Source organism: Hypanus sabinus, chromosome 1 (assembly GCF_030144855.1).
Source record: "Hypanus sabinus isolate sHypSab1 chromosome 1, sHypSab1.hap1, whole genome shotgun sequence".
NCBI classification, from domain to species: domain Eukaryota; kingdom Metazoa; phylum Chordata; class Chondrichthyes; order Myliobatiformes; family Dasyatidae; genus Hypanus; species Hypanus sabinus.
The window spans coordinates 132,046,642-132,064,227 of NC_082706.1; the positions used below are offsets into that span (position 1 = coordinate 132,046,642).

The 17,586-nt window shown below is 45.8% G+C and overlaps 1 protein-coding gene across 8 annotated transcripts in view; it reads right to left on the reverse strand.

Moving 5' to 3' along the window:
- Positions 1–4,488: 4,488 nt before the first annotated feature.
- Positions 4,489–17,586, reverse strand: part of LOC132397745 (protein spire homolog 1-like) — a 223,557-nt gene continuing 210,459 nt past the window's right edge. For all 8 annotated transcript variants that reach the window (XM_059976518.1, XM_059976536.1, XM_059976529.1 and 5 more), the window contains 3 exons: positions 10,993–11,020; positions 10,743–10,888; positions 4,489–5,779 (listed from right to left, as the gene is read on the reverse strand). In XM_059976518.1, the coding sequence (XP_059832501.1) occupies positions 5,512–5,779; positions 10,743–10,888; positions 10,993–11,020 (442 nt within the window). In that variant the 3' untranslated portion in view covers positions 4,489–5,511. The remainder of the gene's footprint in view (positions 5,780–10,742; positions 10,889–10,992; positions 11,021–17,586) is intronic.

The following is a 17,586-nucleotide window of genomic DNA, read 5'->3' on the forward strand; positions in this document are numbered from 1 at the left end:
TAGGATCCGTACACTTATCACCTCGAACCTTCGCCATGGCCTCAGCTCTACTTTTCTGTCCATTCTGTAAAACCATTGACTGTCTGTCTCAGCTGTGAACATTGTAAATCATTTGGCTTCATCATCTCCACGGGACAGAGAATTCTGTGGATTCACATGTCTCAGAGAACAAATGCTACCTCATCCTTACGGGCCACGCGTTAATGATGAAATTATATTCTCCTAGTTCTAAATCCTCCATGAAAGGACACGCGTCAGCATAATCCTCCACTTATCAAAAATATGTGGAATAATCTTCCATGTAGGGAAGTAATAACGTGTCTACAATGAAGAACTGAGTGATTATTTAATAAAGAATAAACACGCAAGTCATTAAATACAATTTAATGAGAAGAAAACAAATTAAGTCACCCCAGCAATATTAACAAACCTCCAGCATTGGTAGGAAGTTCTGCAAAGTGAGTTCAGGGAGTTAAGAGCAGTTAAAGGGCAGGACCTCCAGGGTTGTGATCTCATTTGTACTACACGTGCCACTTGCTAGGGAGGCCAGAATAATAAAATCATGCAGCTTAACATGTGACTAAGGAGTTGGTGTAGGAGAGAGGGCTTCAGAGTTTTGGGTGATTGGGCTCTCTTCCAGGGAATGTGGCACCTGTACAGAAGAGACAGTTTGCACCTAAACTGAAGGGGGACTAATATCCTTGCTCATACTGCACAGGGAGGCTTAAACTAGAGTTGCAAGGGGATGGGAACCACAGTGCCAGAACAGTTAGTGGAGATGTGGAGCAGTTGTGGAGGCAGATGTTGTTAAGACCTCAAAGTCAGGAAGCAAATGGTTGAGCATGGTGTACTGAGTTGCTTATATTTCAATGAAAGAAGTATTGCAGAGGAGCTCAGGGAGTGGATTAACATGAGGAATTGTGGTACTATAGCCATTAGTGAGATCTGGTTGTAAGAAGGGCAGGACTGGAAGAATAATATTTTGGGGTTCTGTCGTTTTAGGCACGATAAAGCAGGAGGGATCAAAGGGGAGGGGTGACGTTACTACACTGAGAAAATGACATGGCAGTGCTCAGTCAGGACAGACTGGAGAACTTGTCTAGTGAGGTGTTATGGGTGGAACTGAGAAATAAGAAATCTATGACCAGGTTAATGGGTCTACATTACAGACAACCCAACAATCCCCAGGATTTAGAGGTACAAATTTGTAGAAAGATCACAGACTATTACAAGAAACATAAGGTTGATATAGTAGGTGATTTTAACTTTGCATATATTGACTGGGACTCCCAGATTGTAAAAGGTCTAGATGGGATAGAGTTTGTTAAATGTGTTCAGGAAAGTTTTCTTTATCAATACACAGAAGTCCCAACTTCTGGAAAATGGCAGATGGAATTTAATGCAGACAAGTGTGAGATGTTGCATTTTGGGAGGATCAACCAAGGTAGATCTCCCACAATGAGGTACAGAGCACTGAGGTAGGACAAAGTGATCTGGAAATACAGGTTCAAAGTCCATTGAAAATTATGTCAAGTTACAGAGAGTCGTTAAGAAAGCTTCTGGCACATTGGCCTCCATAGGTCAAGGTGTTGATACAGGAATTGGATTGTTATATTGAAGTTGTATAAGACAGTTAGGCCTAATTTGGAGTATCATGTGCAATTTTGGTCACCCACCTACAGGAAAGATGTAAATAAGATTGAAATAGTACAAAGAAAATTTACAAGGATGTCACTGGGACCAGAGGGCCTGAGTTATAAGAACATAATAACATAAGAAATAGGAGCAGGAGTAGGCTATCCGGCCCATCGAGCCTGCCCCGCCATTCAATAAGATTATGGCTGATCTGCCGTAAACTCAGCTCCATCTACCTGTCTTTTCCCCATAACCCTTAATTCCTCTACAAAGTAAAAATCTATCTAACTGTATCTTAAATATATTTAGTGAAGAAGCCTCAACTGCTTCCCTGAGCAGAGAATTCCACAGATTCTCCACTCTCTGGGAAAAACAGTTTCTTCTTGTCTCCGTCCTAAATCTTCTCCCCTGAATCTTGAGGCAATGTCCCCTAGCTCTAGTCTCACCTACCAATGGAAACAACTTTCCAACTTCTATCTTATCTATTCCTTTCAAAATTCTGTGTGTTTCTATAAGATCCTCTCTCATTCTTCTGAATTCCAGAGAGTATAGTCCCAGGCGACTCAATCTCTCCTCATAGGTTAACCCCTTCACCTCTGGAATCAACCTAATGAACCTCCTCTCCACTGCCTCCAAAGCCAGTATATCCTTCTTCAAGTATGGAGACCAGAACTGCACACAGTACTCCAGGTACGGCCTCACCAGTACCCTGTATAGTTGCATTATGACCTCCCTGCTCTTGAATTCAATCTCTCTAGCAATGAAGGGCAACATTCCACTTGCCTTCTTAATAACCTGTTGTACCTGCAAGCCAACTTTTTGCAATTCATGCACAAGCATTCCCAAGTCCCTCTGCACAACAGCATGCTGCAATCTTTCACCATTTAAATAATAATCTGCTCTTCTATTATTCCTTCCAAAGTGAATGATCTTGCATTTACCAACATTGTATTCCATTTGTCAGACCTTGGCCCGCTCACTAAACCTGTCTGTATTCCTCTGCAGACCCTCCACATCCTCTGTACAATTTGCTTTTCCACTCAGTTTAGTGTCAATAGCAAATTTTGCTACGCTACACTCAGTCCCCTCTTTCAAATCATCAATGTAAATGATAAACAGCTGCGGGCCCAGCACCAACCCCTGCGGCACCCCACTCACCACTGACTGCCAACCGGAGAAACACCCATTTATACCAACTCTCTGTCTTCTATTGGTTAACCAATCCACTATCCATGCCAGTACACTTCCTCTGATTCCATGCATCCATATCTTATTTATAAGTCTCTTGTGTGGCACCTTATCGAACGCCTTCTGGAAATCCAAGTATATGACATCCACCTGTTCCCCTCTATCCACTGCAGTCATTATGTCCTCAAAGAACTCTAGTAAGTTTGTCAAGAAAGATTGAATATGTTGGAACTTTATTCCCTTAAATGTAGAAGACTGAGGGGAGATTTGATAGAGCTATACAAAATTATGAGAGGTACAAATAGGAAAAATGCTAGCTTTTTCCACTGAGGTTGGGGGAGACTACAACTAGAGGTCACAGGTTAATGGTAAAAGGTGAAATGTTTAATGGGAACACAAGGGGAAACTTCTTCACTCAGAAAGGGGTGAGAGTGTAGAATGAGCTGCAGTGCAAGTGGTGAATACGATTTCAATTTCAATGTTTAGAGAAGCTTGGATACCTACATGGATGTGAGTGGAATGTAGGGCTATGGTCCAGGTGCAGATTGATTGGACTAGGCAGTTTAAGTGGTCCAGCATGGACTGCATGGGCCAAAGGGCCTGTTTCTGTGTTGTAGTTTTCTATGATTTTACCATGTGTGCTGCTTAAGTAATTCCTTTTGTGCCACTTCTACTTATTACAAGTGTTCAAATTTGTAAAGCAGAGAATATTTCAAAATTCATGACGGCATGCTGACCGGTTATCAGCTCCCTGTGACTAACAACATCCTAAAAGTTGTGCAATCAAACACAGAAAAACACCAGTTGTAATTCTGAGCACCACACACAAAATGCTGCAGGAACTTAGCAGGTCAGGCAACATCTGTGGGAATAAACAGTCGATGCTTCTGGCCAAGACACTTCGTCAGCTGTAATTCTGTACATTTTAAATAAGGAAATCATAATTAGCATGGTAACTTGAACATAAACTAGAGTACTAATAAACTCCAGCCTTTTGTCATATGTCATCATAACAGTATCTAATTCTGTGGTGTTAAATTAACGTCTCTCTTTTGTTGAACCTATGAATGACTGAAGTTGGTCTTCCTGTATAAAGGCTGTGCATCAACCAAACAGTTTTATTCAACCAAACTATAAAATATAAATTCTCAAACTTAATTGTGGATTAGAATCAGCAAACAGAAAATGTTCACTCATCACCATGATAAGCTGTGATAACTATCTCCAGTTAACCTCACTGAAATTCAAAAACTGTTTAAGATAATGTCAAAAGTGGATATCCTGTAGGCTTACTACTTAAATGATCATTAAGTAGAAGCATAGTGGTTAGCACAACGATTTACTGTATTGGCGACCCAGGTTCAATTCCTGCTACTGCCTGTAAGGAGTTTGTACCTTCTCTTCATGACTGTGTGGGTTTCCTCCCACTGTCCAAAGACATACCTGTTGTTAAGTTATTTGGTAATTGTAAATTGTCCTTTGATTAGGCTAGGATTAAATTGGGGATTCCTAGGCAGCATGACTCAAAGGGCCAGAAAGGCCTATTCCAAGCAGTATCTCAATCAATCTATATATATAGGAAACTGACCAAGTTGGAAAAGTTATATGCTGGCTTAAAGTGAATACTCTTTCACCACTGCTAAATAAGAGACAATAGACTCAATAAAGATTACAGTGCTTTTTTTTAATGCAATTACAAGGAACATACAGGAATCTCGGTGGTACAAGTGAACTGAATGGTAGTCTTGTTCATATCAGCTATCCAATATAATTTAGAAACTATGTATTGTAGCACAGCCAGGTACACAGGCTCATGGGGTGTGGGTGGGAGAAGGGAGGGTTGGAGTGAAAGGTCATGGAGATGATGGCAATCTATTCCTTAAGTGTTCAGGCTGGGAACCAATAAGCCAAGAGGGAAAGGTAATAATTGAGTTAGCAGTGGATTTGTTGCATTCTGCTAGCCTGATTAGCTCCAAGGACAACTGCTCATGATGCTACAGTCAGAAAGAAAATCAAAAGGGTTTTAAAAGAGAGCATTGAAACAAGTACTTCATCTAAGTACAAAACTTGTCTTGCGTAAGCTGGCATTTAGCAAGGGTCCACCAATCAGTCTAACAAATACTGACAATTTTCTGGAGCTTTATCAGTGAACAGTGTGATAATTCCATCATCATCCTTGCTAGGACATAAAATAACTTCTTAAATTCATAGAAAAGTGAGCCCCCAGTGCCCATCACATCCAAAACAATCTTCCTCACTAGTCTATAGACACAAACATGGCATATGATTACTCAGATGTTCCAGATTAATCTTTGTCTGTTTGTTGTATATTCCATGTACATAAACTGCACTGATTAAATATTATACAAGTTGTCAATTTTCAACTGTTGCAAGTGGCAATAAGATGCCCATTACCAATGTCAGTAGGGCCCAAATACTCCTATTAATAAAATATATTACATTTATTTACAGGTAACTTACATTATTTCTTCTTTGATAAGACCCATTCACAAAGATATGTCCATATAAATGAATTCTGGCTTTTGATATTAGGTGAAAGTTACATACTTGGGAATTTTAGCATACTCAGCCCATGTTCCAGTGTTTTATGGATCCAGTTATTTCCTTCTGAGATGCCAGTTCAACAAAAGAAACTTCAGGAAGAGGAGAGAAAATAAAAAGGCACGTCTAAACCTCTTTTATAGTTCGCTCCTTTGGCGTCGCCAGTCGAAATTCCAACGTGCTTGTGGAGGACATATAAAAAGACTGAGTTTTCCGTTTTAACCGTGCACGCTTGTTCGCTAGGACAAGACTTCGTCGACTGGAGCTTATGATTTCTGAAATAAATTTCTTACAGTCAACACAAACTTCCATCGTGCTCCAGTCCTCCATCAGCTCTTTGGGAAACTCCAGGCTTTCAGTTGTCTTCTCTGAGGATTTAGACACAGATGGAAACCTGTGAAAGAGCACATAAGCTCACTTTAAGGAATGTCGGCTCAAGAGACGCATCTGGTTTACAACTTCTCCCTTGGTTATACAAGGCCAAGATAAGAGGCACATTTTATTACTAAACATCCAGTTTCATTCAGGTTTGTTTGTACCATTATAAGCAAGGATGTAGAAGGATTGCAGATGCCTGGACTAGAGGGTATGTGCTATGAGGAGAGGTTGTTTAAATTTGGGCTGTTTTCTCAGGAATGGCAGAGGCTGAGGGGAGACCTGATAAAAGTTTATAAGATTATGAAGGGCACAGACAGACAACTGGCATCTTTTTTTCCCACATGGTTGAGGTATCTAAAGCCAGAGGGCATGCATTTAAGGTGAGATTGATGTTAAGATTAAAGGAGATGTGCTGGACAAGTTTATTTTATACAAGAGTGGTGGGTGTCAGGATTGTACTTCCGGGGGTGGTGGTGTAGGTAAATATGATAGAGATGTTTAAGAGATTCTTAGATAGGCATTTGAACATGCTGAGAATGGAAAGCTATGTACATAGAAGCTGAAGAAACAAGCTTAGTAGGCTTTTAATTATTAGTTCAATTAGTTCAGCACAGCATTGTCAACCACAGGGCCTGTTCCTGGAGGAATAGACACACCAGAGACATTTACACACACTGCATACTATACAAGCTGTCAATTGTCATCTGCTCATCCAAGTCTGAATCCCTCCATCCCCAGAGTTTGGGAAACTCTGAGCAATTCCAATTTTTTTTCTCAGACTTGATAACTACTTCTGGTCTTGCCAGACTTACTCTGAACAGAGGTCACACTAACCAATGCTTTCTCCTGAAAACTTCACATCAGACGTGGTTGCGTAATCAGGATGAGAGGAAAAACCCAAGCATCAAAACAACAGTGTTAGGGAATTCACCGAGTTCGAGAGTACCCTGAATGGTAACAGTTTCTCCTTCTACACGTGCAGCCTAACCTGCTATGCATTTCCAGCATTTTCTGTTTTTACGGTTTAAAAAAATAACTTGCAGGATTTAATTTCTAATTGTGATTTAAAAGGGTCATTTTTAGAAGTTAAAGCCAACATCTCACAAACTTCTACAGATGTACCTCAGAAGCCATTCTAACTGGCTGCATCACTGTCTGGTAAGGGGGGGGGGGGTGTGGTGGCACTGCACAGCATCGAAATAAGCTGCAGAAAGTTGTATATTCAGTCATCTCCATCATGGGCACTAGCTTCCCCAGCATCCATGGCATCTTTAAAGAGTGGTGTCTTAAAAAGCCGGCAGCCATCATTATGGACTCCCATCACCCAGGATATACCATCTTCGCATTGCTACCATCAGGGAGGAGGTACAGGAGCCTGAAGGTGCACATACACAATGATTCAGGAACAGCTTCAGATTTCTGAATGGACATTGAACCCAGAGCACTACCACACTACTTTTTTAATTTTTATTATGTATTGCAATGTACTGATGCTGCATAACAGCAAACTTCATGACATACGCCGGTGATATTAAATATGAATCTAATTCCAATTTTCAATGGAACATAAGAAATAGGAGCAGGAGTAGGCCATCCAGCCTATCGAGCCTGCCCCGCCATTCAATAAGATCATGGCTGATCTGCCGTAAACTCAGCTCCATCTACCTGCCTTTTCCCCTGTGGTGAACTATGTGCCTGTCGGGACACGCCCCCTGCTGACTGCTCCTGTGGCTCCTCCCACAGGCCCCGGTATAAAGGAGATCTGAGGCCTGACGCTCGGCCTCAGTCTCCAGGACATTGTATGATAGACACTCACTCCTGGTTCCTTCTTCCAGTCAATAAAAGCCGATATCTCGCCTTACGTCTCAGTGTGAGTTATTGATGGTGCATCATCCCCATAAATCCTTAATTCCCTTACTTCGTAAAAACCTATCCGTTTCTTAAATATATTTAGTGAGGAAGCCTTTTTGCAATTCATGCACAAGCACTCCCAAGTCCCTCTGCACAACAGCGTGCTGCAACCTTTCACCATTTAAATAATAATCTGCTCTTCTATTATTCCTTCCGAAGTGGATGATCTCGCATTTACCAACATTGTATTCCATCTGCCAGACCTTGGCCCACTCACTTAACCTGTCTGTATTCCTCTACAGACTCTCCACATCCTCTGTACAATTTGCTTTTCCACTCAGCAAATTTTGCTACGCTACACTCAGTCCCCTCCTCCAAATATCAATGCAAATGATAAACAGCTGCAGGCCCAGCACCAACCCCTGTGGCAACCCACTCACTACATAGTTTATTAAAATATTTTAAATTGTGTTTGATTCCAGAAATAAAAACTATCATTAACAACAGACAAATGAGCTTGAAGAAAAACGAGAGACAATAAAACCTCTCTGAAACTCAAACAGGGATGAGAGAATTTGGACACCTTTCTGGTTTAATTTTCATTGCAGGGGAGACAGCTGAACAGAAGGGAGCAAAAAATGTTGTTGTGATGTTACAGGGCTATTAATCAATTTAAAAATAATAACATGAGCTCATCTGGGGAATTTTAATTAACTCAAATCAGAAATGAGAAAGCCAGTATCTGTAATGGTTACTGTGAAAATACCAGATTGCTGCTAAAAGAACATGGTTCAAATACCTCTTGTTTTGGTTGTGGCAGCTGACTATTGCTTGCTCTCTGAAATTACCCAATAAACTACTCAGTTCAAGAATAATTATGATTAGGAAATTATGCTGGGCTTTCCAGTGATAACCATATTCTCTGAAAGAATGAAAGACAGAGTCCTATGACAAACATCAGCTTATTGTACAACTTATTATGTCCGAGGAATTTGGATAAATTATTTGCGACAGTCACTCACATCATCAATGATAGATGCTACAAACATGGATTTCTAGAAGGCATTTGATAAAGCTCTATGAAAGAGATTCATCTGATGAGTCAGAAACCCCATTGTTGTGGCAACTAGTTCACTTGGTGAAGTTTGCCATGTCCTCTTCCCACTCACTGAGGCTTCGGTTCCTGCACTCCCTTCTCCCTCACCAGAGCCAGTCTCCATGCTCTCTTTGTGCTCACCATGGCCCAATTCCCATGCTTCATTTGTACTCAACAGAGCTCTAGTTCCAACTCTCCCTTTAAACTGACAAGATGCACTGAAAATGTATTATATTGTTGTCTAACATTAACAGTGTCTTCCTGTGACCCATGACTATCCTCTTCACTATCAACAGCACCTCTAATGTGTTATCTGCAGTGTTGTTAATCACCCTCCTATGTTCGTATCCATAAATTATACAATAAACAGGAAGTGTCCAGGAACCATTCCCTGTTACATATCAATGACCATGGGTTTTCAATCACAAAAACAATTTTTAATCATCACTTGTTGCCTCATATGACCAAGCAAATTTTGGATCCAACTTGCTAATTTACCCTGTATCTCATGAGCTCTGATCTTTTTGACCAGTCTCCCATGTGCTACCTCATCAACGTTCTTAGGGAAGTTCAACCACACTGCCCTTTGTCAATGCTTTTTGTTACTTATTCAAGAACATCAGTTAAATAGCCAGACAGGATCATGCTGAGTTTCACTGATTAATCTTTGCACACTAATCCCAACTCCCCAGATGAACTCATGTTATTATATTTATAAGGATTAATGCCTGACTTTCTAAGTGCACAACATCTTGTTAGATTTTTTCCCCCAGTAACTTCTCTGCTTCCAGTATGTTCTTACTGACAAGATGTGATGAATGGAACCACTGTAGTGGTCTCTGCCTTTACATTTAAGGGATATCCATTATTAAAGACCCTCACCATCTGCGTCAAGCCCTATTATTTTTTCTGTTATTAGGAGCTTGAAGACCCATACCTTAAGGTTGGTTCAACAATAGTTCCTTTCCTACTGCCATTATATTCTTGAACCAGCCTGAAAAACCTTAATACTACCTCAGACTATGTTTCTGGTTTTTCTTTGTTGTTTTTGTTATGTTTATAAAATTTATATTTGCCATTTTGTAAAGTGCTGTGCTGCTGCTGCAAAAAGCTAACTTTCACAGCAGAGAAAACTTGAACTTGAACATTCTTTTTGCATGTTGGGGGAGGGTGCTGGAGTTCAGTAGCTGACAGGATGTTTGTGCGACGGGGGTGGGGGGGGCCTGGAGCTCAGTACCTGACGAGACCTTTGTGCGGGTGGGGGGGGGGCCTGGAGCTCAGTACCTGACGAGACCTTTGTGCGACGGGGGTGGGGGGGGCCTGGAGCTCAGTACCTGACGAGACCTTTGTGCGGGTGGGGGGGGGGGGCCTGGAGCTCAGTACCTGATGAGACCTTTGTGCGGGTGGGGGGGGAGCCTGGAGCTCAGTACCTGACGAGACCTTTGTGCGGGTGGGGGGGGGGGGGGGCCTGGAGCTCAGTACCTGACGAGACCTTTGTGCGGTGGGGGGCGGAACGTTCTGGAGCTCAGTACCTGACGAGACCTTTGTGCGGTGGGGGGCGGAACGTTCTGGAGCTCAGTACCTGACGAGACCTTTGTGCGGTGGGGGGCGGAACGTTCTGGAGCTCAGTACCTGACGAGACCTTTGTGCGGTGGGGGGCGGAACGTTCTGGAGCTCAGTACCTGACGAGACCTTTGTGCGGTGGGGGGCGGAACGTTCTGGAGCTCAGTACCTGACGAGACCTTTGTGCGGTGGGGGGCGGAACGTTCTGGAGCTCAGTACCTGACGAGACCTTTGTGCGGTGGGGGGCGGAACGTTCTGGAGCTCAGTACCTGACGAGACCTTTGTGCGGTGGGGGGCGGAACGTTCTGGAGCTCAGTACCTGACGAGACCTTTGTGCGGTGGGGGGCGGAACGTTCTGGAGCTCAGTACCTGACGAGACCTTTGTGCGGTGGGGGGCGGAACGTTCTGGAGCTCAGTACCTGACGAGACCTTTGTGCGGTGGGGGGCGGAACGTTCTGGAGCTCAGTACCTGACGAGACCTTTCTGCTGCCCATCATGGCGACGCCGGCTGCTTGGCATCTTCTCCGGTTTTATCACTTTCCCCTCTTTCGGCATGGCTGATGGTCCCAAGGAAAAGATGGGGAGATTGCTGTAGGGCTTGGAAGGCAGTCGCATCTGGATCACAAACACATGAAATTGTTGTTATTTAAGTAGTCCAGCTATTGATAGACAGAGAAATGTGAAATAATTCAGATATAAACTTCAACAGGGAAATGTACCTTTTTACAACACTGTGAACACACCGGCCTGTGGAGAGATAACCAAAGTAAAAACAATTAAGTAATCACACAGTTTGCTTATTGACTAAACAAACTCACTACCGGAGGGTTCATTTTTATCAGAAATTTAATGCTGTGATACATTTAAAGTCTCCTTCACATGAGCCACCTACAGTTAAAAGAGGCAGCTGACTACTCCAGCCAAATGCAATAAATCAATGTCATGTCAATTTCAAGTGTAGCAGTTTCAAAGTTAGATTACATCTACTGCTAACTAATATAAAAAATTTGGATAATGTCATCAACCGCAAGACCAGAAGCAACATCTACAGAACAGCACTGGACTAACATAAAGACTTATTCAAGTAGGCAGACTTCACCCCATCTGTGGCAATAACCTGACCTGCTGACTGTCATCAAGGTTTAATGGGACATACTCTCACCTAGGTCAAAAGTACCCCTCCTCAAATTTGAATACTGAGGTCCAGAATGATTCTGTGGCGCGGTATGGAGAGAGTGCTACATGCTCAGTGGTGCTACCTTTTGGATAATCCCTCCAGGACGTAAAAGTTCTCTATTAATGAAAAGCAAGGAAGTTCTTCCAGTGTCATTCTTCAATCAACCAGTAAAACCATTATCTGGTCATTGTGTTAGAATCCACCACCCTGTTTTCTGGATTACAGATCTGACTACACTTTAAAAAGGTCTGATTAATTGAAAGAGATGAGGAAAGATGCTGTATAAATGCCATATCTTTCTGCATCATTAGTCTAGCAAGATATCCCAAGGTGTGAAACAGGAACCGCAGTGACCAAGGTGTGAAACGGGAGTCGCAGTGACCAAGGTGTGAAAGAGGAACCACAGTGACCAAGGTGTGAAACAACAACCGCAGTGACCAAGGTGTGAAACAGAAACCGCAGTGACCAAGGTGTGAAACAGGAACCCCAGTGACCAAGGTGTGAAACAGCAACCGCAGTGACCAAGGTGTGAAACAGGAACCGCAGTGACCAAGGTGTGAAACAGGAGTCACAGTGACCAAGGTGTGAAACAGGAACCACAGTGACCAAGGTGCGAGACGGCAACCGCAGTGACCAAGGTGAGAAACAGAAACCGCAGTGACCAAGGTGAGAAACAGGAACCGCAGTGACCAAGGTGCGAGACGGCAACCGCAGTGACCAAGGTGAGAAACAGAAACCGCAGTGACCAAGGTGTGAAACGGGAGTCGCAGTGACCAAGGTGTGAAACAGGAGTCGCAGTGACCAAGGTGTGAAACAGGAGTCGCAGTGACCAAGGTGTGAAACAGGAGTCGCAGTGACCAAGGTGTGAAACAGGAACCGCAGTGACCAAGGTGTGAAACAACAACCGCAGTGACCAAGGTGTGAAACAGAAACCGCAGTGACCAAGGTGTGAAACAGGAACCACAGTGACCAAGGTGTGAAACAGAAACCGGAGTGACCAAGGTGTGAAACAGGAACCCCAGTGACCAAGGTGTGAAACAGCAACCGCAGTGACCAAGGTGTGAAACAGGAACCGCAGTGACCAAGGTGTGAAACAGGAGTCACAGTGACCAAGGTGAGAAACAGGAACCGCAGTGACCAAGGTGCGAGACGGCAACCGCAGTGACCAAGGAGTGAAACAGGAACCGCAGTGACCAAGGTGTGAAACAGGAACCGCAGTGACCAAGGTGTGAAACAGGAGTCACAGTGACCAAGGTGTGAAACAGGAGTCGCAGTGACCAAGCTGTGAAACAGGAGACGCAGTGACCAAGGTCTGAAACAGGAACCGCAGTGACCAAGGTGTGAAACAGGAGTCGCAGTGACCAAGGAGAGAAACAGCAACCGCAGTGACCAAGGTGAGAAACAGCAACCGCAGTGACCAAGGTGTGAAACAGGAGTCACAGTGACCAAGGTGTGAAACAGGAACCGCAGTGACCAAGGTGAGAAACAGGAACCGCAGTGACCAAGGTGAGAAACAGCAACCGCAGTGACCAAGGTGTGAAACAGCAACCGCAGTGACCAAGGTGTGAAACAGGAGACGCAGTGACCAAGGTGTGAAACAGGAACCGCAGTGACCAAGGTGTGAAACAGGAGACGCAGTGACCAAGGTGTGAAACAGGAACCGCAGTGACCAAGGTGTGAAACAGGAGTCGCAGTGACCAAGGTGTGAAAAAGGAGGCACAGTGACCAAGGTGAGAAACAGCAACCGCAGTGACCAAGGTGTGAAACAGGAGTCGCAGTGACCAAGGTGTGAAACAGGAACCGCAGTGACCAAGGTGTGAAACAGCAACCGCAGTGACCAAGGTGTGAAACAGGAGTCACAGTGACCAAGGTGTGAAACAGGAGTCACAGTGACCAAGGTGAGAAACAGCAACCGCAGTGACCAAGGTGTGAAACAGCAACCGCAGTGACCAAGGTGTGAAACAGGAGTCGCAGTGACCAAGGTGTGAAACAGGAACCGCAGTGACCAAGGTGTGAAACAGGAACCGCAGTGACCAAGGTGTGAAACAGGAACCGCAGTGACCAAGGAGTGAAACAGGAACCGCAGTGACCAAGGTGTGAAACAGGAACCGCAGTGATCAAGGTGTGAAACAGGAACCGCAGTGACCAAGGTGTGAAACAGGAACCGCAGTGACCAAGGTGTGAAACAGGAACCGCAGTGACCAAGGTGTGAAACAGGAACCGCAGTGACCAAGGTGTGAAACAGCAACCGCAGTGACCAAGGTGTGAAACAACAACCGCAGTGACCAAGGTGTGAAACAGGAACCGCAGTGACCAAGGTGTGAAACAGGAGTCACAGTGACCAAGGTGTGAAACAGCAACCACAGTGACCAAGGTGAGAAACAGCAACCGCAGTGACCAAGGTGTGAAACAGGAACCGCAGTGACCAAGGTGAGAAACAGAAACCGCAGTGACCAAGGTGTGAAACAGCAACCGCAGTGACCAAGGTGTGAAACAGGAACCGCAGTGACCAAGGTGAGAAACAGAAACCGCAGTGACCAAGGTGTGAAACAGGAGTCACAGTGACCAAGGTGTGAAACAGGAGTCACAGTGACCAAGGTGAGAAACAGCAACCGCAGTGACCAAGGTGTGAAACAGGAACCGCAGTGACCAAGGTGAGAAACAGAAACCGCAGTGACCAAGGTGTGAAACAGGAGTCACAGTGACCAAGGTGTGAAACAGCAACCACAGTGACCAAGGTGAGAAACAGCAACCGCAGTGACCAAGGTGTGAAACAGGAACCGCAGTGACCAAGGTGTGAAACAGGAGTCACAGTGACCAAGGTGAGAAACAGGAGTCGCAGTGACCAAGGTGAGAAACAGCAACCGCAGTGACCAAGGTGTGAAACAGGAGTCGCAGTGACCAAGGTGAGAAACAGGAACCGCAGTGACCAAGGTGAGAAACAGCAACCGCAGTGACCAAGGTGTGAAACAGCAACCGCAGTGACCAAGCTGAGAAACAGGAACCGCAGTGACCAAGGTGAGAAACAGCAACCGCAGTGACCAAGGTGAGAAACAGGAGTCGCAGTGACCAAGGTGAGAAACAGCAACCGCAGTGACCAAGGTGAGAAACAGGAACCGCAGTGACCAAGGTGAGAAACAGGAACCGCAGTGACCAAGGTGTGAAACAGGAGTCGCAGTGACCAAGGTGAGAAACAGCAACCGCAGTGACCAAGGTGTGAAACAGGAACCGCAGTGACCAAGGTGAGAAACAGGAACCGCAGTGACCAAGGTGAGAAACAGCAACCGCAGTGACCAAGGTGTGAAACAGCAACCGCAGTGACCAAGCTGAGAAACAGGAACCGCAGTGACCAAGGTGAGAAACAGCAACCGCAGTGACCAAGGTGTGAAACAGGAACCGCAGTGACCAAGGTGTGAAACAGGAACCGCAGTGACCAAGGTGTGAAACAGCAACCGCAGTGACCAAGGTGTGAAACAGGAGTCGCAGTGACCAAGGTGTGAAACAGGAACCCCAGTGACCAAGGTGTGAAACAGGAACCGCAGTGACCAAGGTGTGAAACAGGAGTCGCAGTGACCAAGGTGTGAAACAGGAACCCCAGTGACCAAGGTGAGAAACAGGAACCGCAGTGACCAAGGTGTGAAACGGGAGTCGCAGTGACCAAGGTGTGAAACAGGAATCGCAGTGACCAAGGTGTGAAACAGGAACCCCAGTGACCAAGGTGTGAAACAGGAGTCGCAGTGACCAAGGTGTGAAACAGGAACCCCAGTGACCAAGGTGTGAAACAGGAGTCACAGTGACCAAGGTGTGAAACAGGAACCCCAGTGACCAAGGTGTGAAACAGGAACCCCAGTGACCAAGGTGTGAAATAGGAGTCGCAGTGACCAAGGTGTGAAACAGGAGTCGCAGTGACCAAGGTGTGAAACAGGAACCCCAGTGACCAAGGTGTGAAACAGGAGTCACAGTGACCAAGGTGTGAAACAGGAACCGCAGTGACCAAGGTGTGAAACAGGAACCCCAGTGACCAAGGTGTGAAACAGGAGTTGCAGTGACCAAGGTGTGAAACAGGAGTCGCAGTGACCAAGGTGTGAAACAGGAACCCCAGTGACCAAGGTGAGAAACAGCAACCGCAGTGACCAAGGTGTGAAACAGGAGTCGCAGTGACCAAGGTGTGAAACAGGAACTCCAGTGACCAAGGTGAGAAACAGGAGTCGCAGTGACCAAGGTGTGAAACAGGAACCCCAGTGACCAAGGTGAGAAACAGCAACCGCAGTGACCAAGGTGTGAAACAGGAACCGCAGTGACCAAGGTGTGAAACAGGAGTCGCAGTGACCAAGGTGTGAAACAGGAACCCCAGTGACCAAGGTGAGAAACAGCAACCGCAGTGACCAAGGTGTGAAACAGGAGTCGCAGTGACCAAGGTGAGAAACAGCAACCGCAGTGACCAAGGTGTGAAACAGGAGTCGCAGTGACCAAGGTGAGAAACAGCAACCGCAGTGACCAAGGTGTGAAACATGAACCACAGTGACCAAGGCGAGAAACAGGAATCGCAGTGACCAAGGTGTGAAACAACAACCGCAGTGACCAAGGTGTGAAACAGGAGTCGCAGTGACCAAGGTGAGAAACAGCAACCGCAGTGACCAAGGTGTGAAACAGGAACCCCAGTGACCAAGGTGAGAAACAGGAGTCGCAGTGACCAAGGTGAGAAACAGCAACCGCAGTGACCAAGGTGTGAAACAGTAACCGCAGTGACCAAGGTGTGAAACAGGAACCACAGTGACCAAGGCGAGAAACAGGAATCGCAGTGACCAAGGTGTGAAACAACAACCGCAGTGACCAAGGTGTGAAACGGGAGTCACAGTGACCAAGGTGTGAAACGGGAGTCACAGTGACCAAGGTGTGAAATAGGAGTCGCAGTGACCAAGGTGTGAAACAACAACCGTAGTGACCAAGGTGTGAAACAGGAACCCCAGTGACCAAGGTGTGAAACAGCAACCGCAGTGACCAAGGTGTGAAACAGGAGTCACAGTGACCAAGGTGTGAAACAGGAGTCACAGTGACCAAGGTGAGAAACAGCAACCGCAGTGACCAAGGTGAGAAACAGGAGTCGCAGTGACCAAGGTGAGAAACAGCAACCGCAGTGACCAAGGTGTGAAACAGGAACCACAGTGACCAAAGTGAGAAACAGGAATCGCAGTGACCAAGGTGTGAAACAACAACCGCAGTGACCAAGGTGTGAAACAGGAGTCGCAGTGACCAAGGTGTGAAACAGGAACCCCAGTGACCAAGGTGAGAAACAGCAACCGCAGTGACCAAGGTGTGAAACAGCAACCGCAGTGACCAAGGTGTGAAACGGGAGTCACAGTGACCAAGGTGTGAAACGGGAGTCGTAGTGACCAAGGTGTGAAACAGGAACCCCAGTGACCAAGGTGTGAAACAGCATCCGCAGTGACCAAGGTGTGAAACAGGAACCGCAGTGACCAAGGTGAGAAACAGCAACCGCAGTGACCAAGGTGTGAAACAGGAGTCACAGTGACCAAGGTGTGAAACAGGAGTCACAGTGACCAAGGTGTGAAACAGGAGTCGCAGTGACCAAGGTGAGAAACAGCAACCGCAGTGACCAAGGTGAGAAACAGGAGTCGCAGTGACCAAGGTGTGAAACAGGAACCCCAGTGACCAAGGTGAGAAACAGCAACCGCAGTGACCAAGGTGTGAAACAGGAGTCGCAGTGACCAAGGTGTGAAACAGGAACCGCAGTGACCAAGGTGTGAAACAGGAGTCGCAGTGACCAAGGTGTGAAACAGGAACCGCAGTGACCAAGGTGTGAAACAGGAACCGCAGTGACCAAGGTGTGAAACAGGAACCGCAGTGACCAAGGTGTGAAACAGGAACCGCAGTGACCAAGGTGTGAAACAGGAACCGCAGTGACCAAGGTGTGAAACAACAACCGCAGTGACCAAGGTGAGAAACAGCAACCGCAGTGACCAAGGTGTGAAACAGCAACCGCAGTGACCAAGGTGTGAAACAGGAGTCACAGTGACCAAGGTGAGAAACAGCAACCGCAGTGACCAAGGTGAGAAACAGCAACCGCAGTGACCAAGGTGTGAAACAGGAACCGCAGTGACCAAGGTGTGAAACA